General features: G+C 41.6%; 2 protein-coding genes across 9 annotated transcripts in view; one reads left to right on the forward strand and one right to left on the reverse strand.

Moving 5' to 3' along the window:
- The first annotated feature begins 612 nt into the window (after positions 1-612).
- Positions 613-4,003, forward strand: hsd17b8 (hydroxysteroid (17-beta) dehydrogenase 8). 2 transcript variants are annotated; one of them, XM_047604603.1, is made up of 9 exons: positions 613-682; positions 1,539-1,741; positions 1,844-1,960; positions 2,504-2,599; positions 2,889-2,974; positions 3,167-3,251; positions 3,505-3,547; positions 3,674-3,748; positions 3,833-4,003. In XM_047604603.1, exons 1-9 carry the CDS (start codon positions 637-639, stop codon positions 3,850-3,852), a joined length of 771 nt encoding a protein of 256 aa, XP_047460559.1. In that variant the 5' UTR covers positions 613-636; the 3' UTR covers positions 3,853-4,003. The 2 variants fall into 2 exon arrangements, with proteins under 2 accessions (XP_047460559.1, XP_047460560.1); XM_047604604.1 differs by lacking the exons at positions 3,505-3,547; positions 3,674-3,748; positions 3,833-4,003 and adding an exon at positions 3,399-3,488.
- A 1,259-nt stretch (positions 4,004-5,262) lies between these two features.
- col11a2 (collagen, type XI, alpha 2) overlaps positions 5,263-13,157 on the reverse strand; it is a 38,592-nt gene continuing 30,697 nt past the window's right edge. For 4 of the 7 annotated variants that reach the window (XM_047604598.1, XM_047604597.1, XM_047604595.1 and 1 more), the window contains 21 exons: positions 12,737-12,844; positions 12,550-12,603; positions 12,389-12,442; positions 12,152-12,205; positions 12,010-12,063; positions 11,801-11,908; positions 11,643-11,696; positions 11,483-11,536; positions 11,342-11,395; positions 11,087-11,140; positions 10,843-10,950; positions 10,674-10,727; positions 10,341-10,502; positions 10,193-10,246; positions 10,052-10,087; positions 9,887-9,940; positions 9,519-9,798; positions 9,313-9,422; positions 8,529-8,597; positions 8,135-8,371; positions 5,781-7,929 (listed from right to left, as the gene is read on the reverse strand). In XM_047604598.1, the coding sequence (XP_047460554.1) occupies positions 7,783-7,929; positions 8,135-8,371; positions 8,529-8,597; positions 9,313-9,422; positions 9,519-9,798; positions 9,887-9,940; positions 10,052-10,087; positions 10,193-10,246; positions 10,341-10,502; positions 10,674-10,727; positions 10,843-10,950; positions 11,087-11,140; positions 11,342-11,395; positions 11,483-11,536; positions 11,643-11,696; positions 11,801-11,908; positions 12,010-12,063; positions 12,152-12,205; positions 12,389-12,442; positions 12,550-12,603; positions 12,737-12,844 (1,959 nt within the window). In that variant the 3' untranslated portion in view covers positions 5,781-7,782. Of the gene's footprint in view, positions 7,930-8,134; positions 8,372-8,528; positions 8,598-9,312; positions 9,423-9,518; positions 9,799-9,886; positions 9,941-10,051; positions 10,088-10,192; positions 10,247-10,340; positions 10,503-10,673; positions 10,728-10,842; positions 10,951-11,086; positions 11,141-11,341; positions 11,396-11,482; positions 11,537-11,642; positions 11,697-11,800; positions 11,909-12,009; positions 12,064-12,151; positions 12,206-12,388; positions 12,443-12,549; positions 12,604-12,736; positions 12,845-13,157 lie in introns of all 7 variants that reach the window. The other 3 variants (XM_047604600.1, XM_047604602.1, XM_047604601.1) reach the window with 1 other exon arrangement.

Below are 13,157 nucleotides of genomic sequence, written 5' to 3' on the forward strand. Positions count from 1 at the left end.
TAATAATAATAATTATATATATTCTTTTCCAAGATAAATGTGTAATATATGTAATTTTATATTTCTATTATTTCCAATACATTACTGCTTAAATTAATTAATTAAAATAACCAAACGTTCCCAAACTTAGTGTCTTTCTGGTCAGAAGGGTTTCCTCCCTCCCTCTCCCTCTAGTGGCCACAGTGAGGAACTACATGGTTAACGTCAAGTTAGACGTGACGCTTCTCATTATGCTTCCGGTAATTCCTTTCAAAATAAAAACCTTTACAGTAGAACGACCAGATATGGTCTGTCACTGAGATTACGTGCCCATTCTTTGCTTTTTGTCCTTACCGAAGCTTCAAATACGTATTTTCTCACTCTTTCAAAAGTAGTTTCAGATTATATTTTCGCTGTGTTTTGTACATTACCGGAGAAATATGTAACAAGAAAACACGGAGCAGCGGTAATATAGAGATACATAAATACAAATATTAATGCATGTTTTAAAAATGTATACATATTTTTTTTATGCTATATAAAATATATTTTAAAAAATAGTTTTTAGTTTCGTGTACTCTTATGGGGAAAAGATAACCCGGCGCTCATCTCCCTCTAGCGGACAAACTGAAAACTACAACAACACAGAAAACTGTCATGGCGGCCGCCACAAGGCTCATATCAAGGTTGACTCTGGTCACTGGTTAGTTTATACTTTTACAGTAACTCGTTGTGTATTTGAATATTTAAATACATCAAGCTTGTAAGGGATGATATATCTTTTATTTTATGATGTTTTAACGTCGTGTAATTGTCTCCAATACACCACGTATTAGCTCAAGTTAAGAACAGAAAATTTGTAAACGCGAACTCTTGAGTAACCTCGTGAAAGTTCGGTAAAGTTTAAAATCTTCCATCTACTGAATATTATCAACTCTTTGTAGCAGATTAAATCTTATCCGTGGTGTGACAAATCAAGTACTCTGATTACATTAAATCATCTCAACAGTGAACGTTTCCTCGACTTTGATGCTGTTTGAACTAATATTAAACAGATTTGCAACTCGGACACGTTTCGTCATTATTTGCGTTAATAGTTTCCTTTATAAAATGTCTTACAGTAATGAAGCATGTGTGCAAATGAGGTCAAATCTTAAGTATCTTTTTTAAACATCAACAACTCAAATCACAGAGACACGTTTACTAATAATCAGAGAAAAGCAATAAATACTCCATAGGTTTAAACAGTGAACAGGGATCTGTTGTTTTGCTGTGTACATTTCTATACTTGCACGGCAATCATATACTGATTTATTTATTTATTTATTTTTTTTTTAAATAACTGACTAATCCTAATTTGTATTAACCGCTTCAAGTTTTTGGTTTTAAGTTAAATTTCCGTCTGTTCCAGACTGATAGATGTGTGAACACAAGGTAACCTGATGCTATATATCTGCAGAGATCTGTCCTGTTTGTTCTCCAGACTTTTTCCTCTGAGGACATTCACACCACAGGTTGTAGTGTTGTCGTGGACATTCTGCTCCTGTCTTCCCTCCCAGGTGGGGGCAGTGGGATTGGACAGGCGGTGTGCCAGCGCTTCGCCTCTGAAGGCGCCTCCGTTGTGGTCGCTGACATCAGTGAAGAGTCGGCCAATGAGACGCTGAAGAGCCTGACGAGTGACTGCAGGGGGCAGGTCCACATGTCGGCTGAGGTGGACGTGTCGTCAAAAGAGAGCATAAAGAAGCTGATAACAAATATACAGGTGTGAAGAACCGTCCGTCCTGACTAGAGTCTGGAATCCTGCTGGGAGTTTTGGATGTTTTCTGTCTTTCTTTTTCCTCTGACAGTCCCTGTTTCTCTGCAGACTCTTTACTACCAGCCTCCCTCTGTGTGTGTGAACGCAGCAGGCATCACTCAGGACGACTTTCTGCTCAACATGGAGGAGGAACACTTTGACAGAGTCATCCAGGTCAACCTGAAGGTAGGCGGCTACCTCCCTCACGCACCAGCTATCCCAGAAGTACTTGAGTTTAACTCATCACTGACGCTGTTCCACAGGTTTACTCATTTAACTGTGATGCACCTGCTTTGTAAATTACTCCTAATCTTTATAATTTTAAACATATTAGTTCCTCTAAGTTCCTATCGTATTACTCTGGGTGACAACTTTTACTGAATGCAGCAGGGAAGTTGATTGTTTTGTGCCTTGAACAGAGTGGTTCTTAGCTCAACATTAGCATTAATTTTTTCCTTCACAGTAAACCAAACTTCATCTCCTCCTTTATTAAGCTAAAAGTCTCAGTAGCTTATAAAGGGAGTTTTTCCTGCCACCATCGTCCTCAGGTTTGCTCTGGAGGTTGCAGGCTGGTTTTTGTAAAGCGTCTTGAGACAGTTTGTATTGTTATTGGCGCTATATAAATACATTTGAATTGAATTGAATAAATCAAGTTTTCCTTATTCCACTAGAGGAGTCTTGCTGACGACTGATCAGAGTGAAGGGATTCATTCAGTGTGTTTGTTCCAGGGTTCATTCTTGGTCACTCAGGCGGTCGCTCAGGCTCTGGTGGCTTGTGGAGCACCCAAAGGATCCATCGTGACTTTAGGCAGCATCGTTGGGAAGGTGAGTTATCGTCAGTCAGGTAACATGTACAACAGAAAGGGCAAAACAAAAATATTTCCAGTGTTTCAGGTCAGTAGAACTTAAAAGTTAGAATCAGTCCAGAGGAGCTGGTTATTTTAAGACTCACAGGGAAAGAGTGAAAGAAGTAAATCAAGTTACAGAAATGACATTTAACACAATATAAATGGCAAACTTGGTCTGAAAACATCTGGTGTGTTTGATTGTGGCCATGACGTGAAAAAACCTGCAGCGACACAACATCTGCTGCTCCTCATCCTTCTGTCTGTAGGTGGGAAACCTGGGACAGTCAAACTACAGCGCCTCCAAAGCTGGAGTTCAGGGTTTGACCAGGACCGCTGCCAAAGAGCTCAGCAGGTGACAAGAAACTGATTCACACGGAGACAAACAGAGACAAACTGATTCACACGGAGACAAACGGAGACAAACTGATTCACACAGAGACACACAGAGACAAACGGAGACAAACTGATTCACACGGAGACAAACGGAGACGACTGAGGATCAGTTATGTTGAAATAAAACCATTTTCCATCTCTTTTCCTCCAGGTTTGGGATTCGGTGTAACTGTGTGTTACCAGGTTTCATATCGACTCCAATGACGGATAAAGTGCCAGAGAAGGTCATCACTAAGGTACAGGACACAGTAACACGTCATCTATCAGGAGTTTAGTTTTTTTTATGGGTGCATCATTGAGTCAGACATTTTAAATCAATACAACTACATTTACATCAGACGTGTTTATTTCTTGTTCTGTTTCCACATCGTTGGACATTAAAGACATTAACTGCAGTAAGAGCTGGTTTGACAGCAGACGTGTTGAAGACGGAGATCCGTCGCCTCTGTTCCTCCTAAAGTGTTTCTGTGCTGGTGTTTTGTGTCTCAGATGAAGTCCTTGGTGCCACTGGGAAGGATGGGAGAACCTGCAGGTTACTTAACATTTACACATTTCTCTGAGCTGTACTTTTGAGTTTAGTTGGTTGGGTTTTCGTCCTCTGCGTTAAAATGAATGTGTTTGCAGACTCAGAGCTGACTTGTCTCTGTCTGTCCTGCAGAGGTCGCTGATGTCTGTGCCTTTCTAGCTTCAGATGATTCTCGTTACATCACGGGAGCCAGCATCGAGGTGACAGGTACTGTCACGTTTAAAGCTTTCAGACGACACACGTCTACCACTGTGTTTATTAGTATTGACAGTGATTGTCCTTCTTTGTCAGGTGGACTTTTTATTGGTTGAATCAGCTGTTCGTCTCATGGATGACGGCCGGTGGGACGATAGTTTCTTCTTAATTCATTTGATTGTCAGTTTGTAAATCTTGTTGTGAGCTTGACACTTTTTAATGTCTATAAAGAGCAGAATGTTGAATATAAACTTGATGAAACTTTAATTTACACATGTCTAGTTATTGTAGAACCAATCATCATCATCATCATCATCATCATCATCATGTGTTAGAGCTGAATCGTCTCCTCATCTTGTCAAAAGTCTTTTTGCTGCCTTTGTTTTTGCTCTGTGCTTATTTTCATGTGCGTTTTTCCACCTCAGCATATTTTACAGTGAGTTTAGTTGATTCTCACAACACAGCTCGTCTTGTTTGATCAACAGGACCAATAATCTCAGAGCGTGTTATGTTCAGTTGGTCCTGGGAAAAAAGAGTGCTGATCAGTTGCAAAACTTTAAGTTCACAAACAAAAATGCTTGAGCAGGTTTTGTGTATCTGTTTTGGGACCTCCTGTTATTAATGAAATGTCTACCCTGACTTTGTACAACATAATGAACGAGCTGTTGTAAAATATACTCACTTACCAGTTCATTGGGTACAAGATATTAGGACGTAATATGACAACCCTGCAATAAATAATGTTGAATCAGCATCAGAGAGGTGGGGATTCATCTGGATGTTCATTCTGGAGGATGGACTAAAATGAGGTTGTCAAAATAAGAAAAAGAACATGTCGTTACAACACAGTACAATTAAACAACTCTACAAACCACAGCCCCCAAAATGAAAACACAGCTGAATCCACAGCCCACTCAGTAACTTATAAAGTAGAACCAGATTTAACACAGGGCTGTTATGTTAATAGTGTAAAACCTAGTGTTTGTCACATGCTGCTAGTGACAAATTACTGTCCACATTAAAAGCAGCAGCTCCAAGAAACTGAGGGAAAACTCACAGGAGCAGTGCTTCAATTTGACCACAAGATGGCGCCGTTTCACCGAGTCGTAAAAACACATAAATTAAATAAACAATTGTTTCAATTATTATTATTAATAGAAAAAGATGTAACCAACACAGAGATAACAACCAAAGCCCTGCACATTATTATTATTATTATTATTATTATTATTTTATAAATTGCAAAGAATGAAATTTAGCAGAAAAGAAGCTATTAAAAGTATAATATTACATATAACATTAAAATATATTAAACTATATTTAAATATAGTTTAAGGTCTTCTAAACCAAACCATTTATACTGCTAATTAAATTAAAGCAACATACACCACACACACAAGGATGCGTGTTACTCTTCCCAATGTGACACACGCAAAACAAGCCTATTAAAGATTATGTTTTCACTATAAAATCACCTTAAATCTGTGATTATTTGTGGTTTGGAAGAAAAACAAGAGTCAAGCAGCTCTTTTTAAAAAGATTATATATTACAGAAACAAGAATTTTTTAAAAATTACTTACAGACATTATAAAATAATACCTTTTTCTCTTTTCAGCACCATATTTTTTTTTTTTTTATGTTGAAACGAATTCAACACAGTAAAAACAAACAAATAGTTGAGGTCATTCTCTCTGGAGAAGGACAGATTTTTGGGGGGTTTTAGGTTTTGGCCATCCCTCCCCAGATCCTGCTATATATATATATAAAAAAAAGACAACAACAAAAACAAAACAAAACAAAAAAAACAATAAAACAAACCAGATCCCTAGTATGAATTCATCCCATAATTTTATTACTCACTTTCCATCCTGTGGTGGCGGACGGAAGCTGTCCCCTCCCTCTCACAACATTTCCCCTCGCCCGCTGTGCTCTCAGATTGAGATTAAGATTAGAAGGTTGTGTGAACAGTCGAGCATCGAATCAACGCTCAGTGAAGGAACAACGTGACGCACTCCGAGTAAAACAGTAGCAACGACAAGGAAATGTGGCAGAACTGGAGAGTCACCATTTAATCGTTACAGTGGAAGCAAAACTGATCAGCACAGTACAGTTGACGAAAACACTAAAAAAAGAAAGAAAAAGGGATATTACAATAAAATATGGCCACAGATTCTTTGGTTGCACAAAAGGAGTTTGGACAGGGCGTGAACGGAAGCACCGTAACTCAGGCTGGCGGCGAGTTCAACAGGCAAGTCGACGGTTTCCCTCGACCTTCAAGTGTCAGCGGCATGAAATAAATACAAATGAAATACACCACATTTGACTGAAATATTGGTTGGTTCTTGTTTTTAATCTCAAAGCACCCTGTTTGATTTAAATAAATACAATAGAATATCACTATTTCTGTACAAATGTAATGTAATGCACATCTTCCCCGGAAAAACAAAAGCTTCATGGAATCGTTAAAGGAGACTAAAGAGAATGAAAGACTCGAGCGTCTACTGTAATTAGCACCTTGCCACACAGTTTCCTTCGGTAAAGCGTGCGTTTTATTCACTGCTGCAGAAAAATAAAAGGGAGGAGGGTGCTTTGAATCTCATTTACATATTTAAACCCTGATGATGTTCTGAGCTCAGACGCTAAATAAGAAAATGTGTTGTTGATGGAGAACAATAATCAAAGTACCCGGAAAGTGACTAAGTTAGTTAATACTGGGTTTGAGAGCGCCCCCTGTAGCATGATTAGAAGAAGAGTCGGCGCTTTTTAAAAAAAACAAAAACAAAAAAAACAAAAAACAGAAACATGCAAGTACAACAGCACCACGTTTAGCGAAGCTCCCAAAAAGAATGGCTTTAATTTCACTGTTCTAGGTATCAACACTTCGGAATACATCCTGCATCCTGCACACCATGAACCACCGTGCGACACAAGAATCGTCAGGTTTAGCTGCAGATCACATTTTTTTTTAGAGAGTTTTAATGAAACTTGAGAAAAGAGAATGTTACAGAGCAGAACATTTCAGTCGAAACAGATTCATTAAATAAGCGAGAGCCTGCTGGTGTCACGTGGTCAGTTCCCCATTTTTACCGCTGGATAGAAACTGGTGGCACGAAGTCTTTGGTTCCTTTAGATGTGACAAGAGAAGAGCCGAGCGTCACTCTGTGAGCAGCGTGACGGACAAGTCACTGGACGTTCATATTCACATCTGCACAAGCAGATCAGATAAGTTAAGGTTTACGTGTCTAACAGCTGTTCTGATTTGATTTGAGCAGAAGCTCCAGCTGCAATGCAACGTGGAATAAAAGTTGCATCTTTTTTTATATATAAATGACAAAAGGAATAAACACCCAACACCAGAGTGATTGTCAGTCATTTGCTCACAGTGCGATCGTGGGATAAAGTAAACTGGAATGATGTCCGAGTGTGACCCTTTCTTTTTTTTTTGGATGAGGATGGGGGAGGTAGAGCAGGTGAGATAAGTGGAAAAAAAAAAGAGACAGCGGGGAGGGGAGAGGAGTGAGAGGGGTCGGAGACTTTGGGCTTCAGGCCTCAAGTTGTCGGCTTGTTCGCTCTCTCTCTCTCTCTTAGGCCGCCCTTTTTGTTGCTGGTTAAAAAAAAAAAAAATTAAAAAACACTGTTTTATTCCCCAAAAACCTCTCTCTCCTGTTTTTTTCTTCCTTTCTCGCAGTCGTGCACCCGGTCGATGGTCTCCTCTCCGCGAGTTTTTTTTATTTTATTTCTCTCCTCTTTGCTTTTTTTTTTTTTGACGTCCATTAATTGTTGGGAGGGTGTTGCTTTCCCCAGGCACGTACTTGAGTGTGAGTGCATGTTTGTCTCACAACAGCATCTGTGCATGTACGTGTGTGTGTGTGTGTGTGTGTGTGTTTGTGTGTCTGAAGGTATGTGTGTGTGCATTATATCATTTACAAGTTAATTTACAAATTACTGGGCGTTTATCGTATATACGTGTGTCTCTAAGTGCATGTGAGTATTTGCATGTGTTGTTCTCTGCATGACGTGTGCATGTGTGTGTGTGTGTGTGTTTTTAGCCTTGGAAACAGACAGGTCCCACTTCAAATCCAAATTGCTGGTTGCTCTCCCCAAAGTCTGACACCTTGATGTCCAGCAGAGGAAGATGCTCCACCTGTGGCGTGTTGATCTCCAGGACTGTCCTGTCGAAGCCCTTACGATACTGCAGAAACAGACAGAGACACGCGCGTCAGTAACTGGGATTTTTGTTCAAACAATAACGATCTATGGCTGTAAAATAATGTGTCATATTAGTTGGAAGTGGAGGGTTGATGCACGTTAGATGAGGTTGTCATCTGAAAGTAGATGGTCCAGGAGAAGGAAGTGACAACATTTATGACTCAAAGTAACACAAAGCCGTGACTCACAGAGCAGCCGTCGACCAAGGCCTTGATGTAAGGGTTGGTCTCGTAGCTGAGCTCTTCCTCGTTGGCGCCCTGGAGGTGCAGCGCCCTGTTGTAGTTGTTCTTGGCGCTTCGATCGGCCCAGGCCACTGAGCGGTGGCAGTGGTACGTGAGGTTCTGGCGGGCGTGAACGCTCAAGAGGCGCAGGAAGCCCAGCTGGACCACACCAACCGGGTCACCGCTGGAGTCAACGTAGGAGAACTGAGAAGAGGAGGAGGAGATTGTATAGGAAGTGAGAGGACTGCACATGTCAAAAGAGGCACAAGATGAGAATATAGATAATAAGAAACAAATAGAGGGTAATGAAGTAGAGAGGTAAACTTTGCAGCCGGTCTTCGTTTCACAGGATTGTACTAACCTTACTTCCAGTGGCGAACCGACTGTACCACGATCCTGGAGTCTCTGAGTCCCAAGAGCTCATCTTCACCTGCCGGCAAAAATGTCCACATCACACAGTCAGACAGCTTTAGTTTGATATACATGGTTTTGCATTAATGACTTCATCTTGAGTAAGAGTGGGACTTTTCTGAAACATTACTGAAATATCGAAAATGTGAGAAAACAGAAGCTTTATTAGTATTAGACAGATTTCCTTTCTCAGTCAAGAGCTTCCAGTTCATTTTAGAATTGATTTTAAACTTCTGTTGTTTGTTTTTCATCCCATTAATGGCCCGGGGCTCTCCTACTCGTCAGAGATTTTTTACTGCGTTCTTCAGGTCAACTTCTGGTAGAAGTCAGAAGGTTGAGATAGAAACAGTGAGGTGATCTTCCAGACTCTGAAACAAACTTCTGATCTCTGCCTTTTTAAATCGAAGCTGAAAACCTACTTTTTAAGACTTAATTTGTTTAATTCCATCTAGGGCAGTCTTGTCTTTAGTTGTATTTTATTATTCTTATCTTTTTCCGTTTTATGTACGTCTGGAAGGCCTCAAATGCCCTGCAGCACTTTCCAACTGTGTTCTTATGTATTGTTTTTATAATTTTATGCATTGATTTTATGTGTTGTTTTACGACTTTGATATAAAGCACTTTGGGTACTTTTTGGTTATTGTAAAGGGCTATACAAATAAAAGTTGATTGATGGATGGATGGATGGATGGATGGATGGATGGATGGATGGATGGGTAGTTTGTTGGACTGACCGTGTTGATGCTCTTGCTGGGGTACAAGCACGTCTCTCCATTAGTGAAATTACAGAAGACCTTGATGGCGTCTCTGGAGCAGCCCTGGTTGGGGTCAATCCAGTACTCTCCTGCAGGGAGGGACAGAGAGAAGAGGATCAACATCAGGACCGAAAGCCGAGTGACGAGAGACGGGTGGAGATGGATTTCTATGTTATATTGCATACCGTCCTTGAGGTCTGGCTGGCTGAGGTGCAGGTCTTGGCAGGTGCGGGCGGGACTATCTTGCGTGCCCAGAGGGAAACGCATGGTCTCGATCTCCTGTCGAAGGGAGTTGAGAGAGCCGAAGATCTCCTCCATGCCCTCATTGCCCATCAGGAATTCGGTGCCAGTGGCATCGGATGCCGGCATGTCGGTGTCGGGGAGCAGCTGACTGGCATCAATAGAGCGCTTGGACTTGGGACTCCTCTGGATGGGGAGGGGCTGAATGACCTCACCTGGTGGGCCCTGGGAAAGAAGAAGATAAGTGGTCAATGGCAATCAGTGAGATTAGAAGAACTTAAATGATCCATAAAAATTTAGATGAAGTACTTACAGGAGGTCCAGGAGGTCCTTGCACACCCTTCTCTCCCTTGGGACCAGCTCCTCCCTAAAGACGACAGGATTTGAGACAGGATCACACCCAAGTCCAAGTTTTTTTTTTTAAACATCTGCACTCACATTGAGTTAAAAACATTTTGAAAGTGTCTGAAGTACTCACTGAAGCACCCTTAGCTCCCTTGATACCTTGAGGGCCCTGAAAAAGACATTAGGCTTTAATTTCATGACAGTATTTATCATAATGCTCAGATCATTTCCCGATCATTTCATGTTTCTGGGACAAAGCAGCACAGGCACTCACAGGCAGACCAGGAGGACCAGCAGGGCCGAGGGGTCCAGTGCCTCCAGACATTCCCTTTAATCAAACACAACAAAACAAAACATGAGAGAGGTTTTCACACATTATCGATAAAATAAGTGTGAATCCTTGTGGTGGAAGTCAAACTTACAGACTCTCCTTTGGGACCGGTGGATCCCTGAGGGCCAGGCTGACCTCGGTCTCCCTTCTCTCCCTGTTCTCCGGGGGGTCCAATGAGTCCAATAAGACCTGGGTGCCCCTTTTCTCCCTTGGCGCCGGGGTCGCCACGTAGGCCGGGCAAACCAGAAGGACCCTGCAGGATGAGAGGAGAGGATGTAAAACACATGAAGAAAGAGAGGGTTGAACAGGGAAAGGAAAAGGTGGAGGACTGAAGGAGAACGCTGCAACTTTCACAAATGTCCTGTTTTTTTAAGGTATATGAGACATAGCTACAAGTGAATCGAAAAGTGTATTGTTGTCTTACAAGAGGTCCAGGTGGTCCTTTTTGTCCAGCAGGTCCTGGAGATCCTTGTTCACCCTAAAACCCACAGGAACACACTTAGAAGGCAGCTCCCAACACAACACACACGTATTGAATATGGTTTTGTCTGACTGCCCTATAGATTAATACATAATGTATAAAATGAACTGACCACTGATCCTGGGAGTCCTCTAAGACCTTCTGTTCCTGGTTTTCCTGGTGTGCCCTGTGGGCCAACGGGGCCAGTCTTTCCTGGGGGACCAACTGCGCCAGGATCTCCCTGTAAATGATGATGATGGTGGTGGAAGTGATCAGATGTCAACTTTCTATGGTTTGTCATTGGTTTAAATCGAATCCTGATTTATAATGAGCATCATGTAGTTGAGAAATGTAGTAAAAAAAAGCTCTGGACTCGCCTTGGTTCCCTTCTCTCCCTGACGTCCCTCTGGTCCTCTTGTTCCAGCGGGGCCCTAGGCCAATGAAACATGCAATAGTGCATTTAGAAAAATGACACATTCTGCAATGTACAATTTCACAAGATTACATCATTTTTTACTTTTAAACCATTTTTGCAAGTGTTTGCAAGAGGCTCAAAATAAGCAGAATAAATGCATGACGGAGAGATGCGCTGGAGTAACCACTGGCTTCATTAAAGATGAGGGAGAGCTTACTCTCTTTCCTGGGGGGCCGGGAGGTCCGTTCTCACCAGGAGGTCCTGGAGATCCCTGCAGCAGGAGTCAAAACCAGAATATTGAGGAGACCAAGGAAAACCATTTTATAATACCTCATTAGAATCGTATTTTCTGACTTACAGATTCTCCTTGTTCACCATCCTCTCCTCTCTCTCCCTTGGCGCCATCTTGACCCTGAAGGTAAATCAGAACATGTTGAGTAATGTGGCAAAGACTTTCTCTGCAGGCACATACAACACAGCTTCAAAATCTAACAAATAAACAGGATGATGACACTTACTCTGGGTCCAAGCTCACCAGGGGGACCAGGATCACCAGGGAAACCAACAGGACCCTGAAGTTAAAGACAAAAACAAAAGCTATAGACATCAAAGTCTGTAAAATCATTGGTCTGTGTGGTACCGTATGTGAATATTTATCTGATTCTGAGCGTCATACGGGGTTTCCTTTGGGTCCGTCGTCTCCAGGTCGTCCTCGTCCGCCAGGACCTCCAGCAGTACCAGGCTGTCCTGCCTCTCCCTTCTCTCCACGCTCTCCACGAGGACCCTGTTAACAGAAGTTGTCAGCCTGTAAATCCTACTATCCAACCAGTGAAGACACAGCTCCTTAATATCTCAGCTGACAAGACGTCAGGTCCACGCACTCACCTTCTTTCCAGGTTCTCCTACGATTCCAGGTGGCCCAGCCTCACCAGGTTCTCCCTGTGGAGCAAACAGTATGTGTTTGTCATAAGATTTTCTGTCTTTGGATAAAATCTAATGGATGTACTGAAACTCTGCGATGCTGCACCTTCTCTCCAAGAGGTCCAGGGTTACCCAAACCACCAGGAGGACCTTGAGTACCCTAGAAAACACACAGAACAACAATCCAGACAAAAAGTTAACAAAGTCATGAATAAAAATTAGACTCATTCTATTTAGAGTTTTAAACATGTGACCAGTCATGCAGTATCACAGTAGAACCTCCACCATGTTATAACTATGTTATAACCATGTTGTAACTTATCTAAGAGCTCTAAAGACTCACATCAGCTCCGTTGGGTCCAGCTGGGCCACGGGGTCCTGGAGGGCCTGGAGGACCCTGGAAAAACAAAGAGGCTTGTGCATTCATCATCATTTATGATTTTACTTCGATAAAAGAAGTGACTTAACAAGTCATTACAGTAGTAATTTATTTCTGAATCTCACCATAGGTCCAACATCTCCAGTCTCTCCCTTCTCTCCAGATGGTCCTGGCAAACCCTGCAGGACAAAGACAAATGTTTAACGAAGAAGAAGGTTTTACCTTCTGACTTAGCCCAGTAACTTAACAAAAGGTTAAAGGATAATTCAAGTGAGTGGCAGATTTCTGGTTATTTCATTTTTAATTTCCAACCTGCAGTCCGATGGGTCCTGGGGCTCCAGGGAATCCTCGGGTACCTTCATCTCCTTTAGCTCCAAAATGTCCCTGCTGCCCCCTTGGACCAAGCTCTCCATCGGCACCCTGCACCACAGTAGAAGAAAAGCATGGATTAAGATCTGGAGTTAAGACTCTGAACTGAAAAAATCTTAATGATCTTAATCCTGATAGTGAGTGACTGTTCAGGGTTCTAACTTTATAAAATCATAATCAATCAATCAATAATAATTGGTGTATTTATATAATTAAATGTCCACTTTTCTAAAGCCTTTTACACACATTTGTATAATGTAACAGGAATCTTCTTGTAAAAGCATGGGTTTTATATCCTGGTTTATTTGGAATAAATACAAGAATAGATTTAGAAGTTTGAGCAGCACAACCAACTTCAAATTGT

This window comes from Mugil cephalus, chromosome 14, assembly GCF_022458985.1.
Source record: "Mugil cephalus isolate CIBA_MC_2020 chromosome 14, CIBA_Mcephalus_1.1, whole genome shotgun sequence".
NCBI lineage: Eukaryota > Metazoa > Chordata > Actinopteri > Mugiliformes > Mugilidae > Mugil > Mugil cephalus.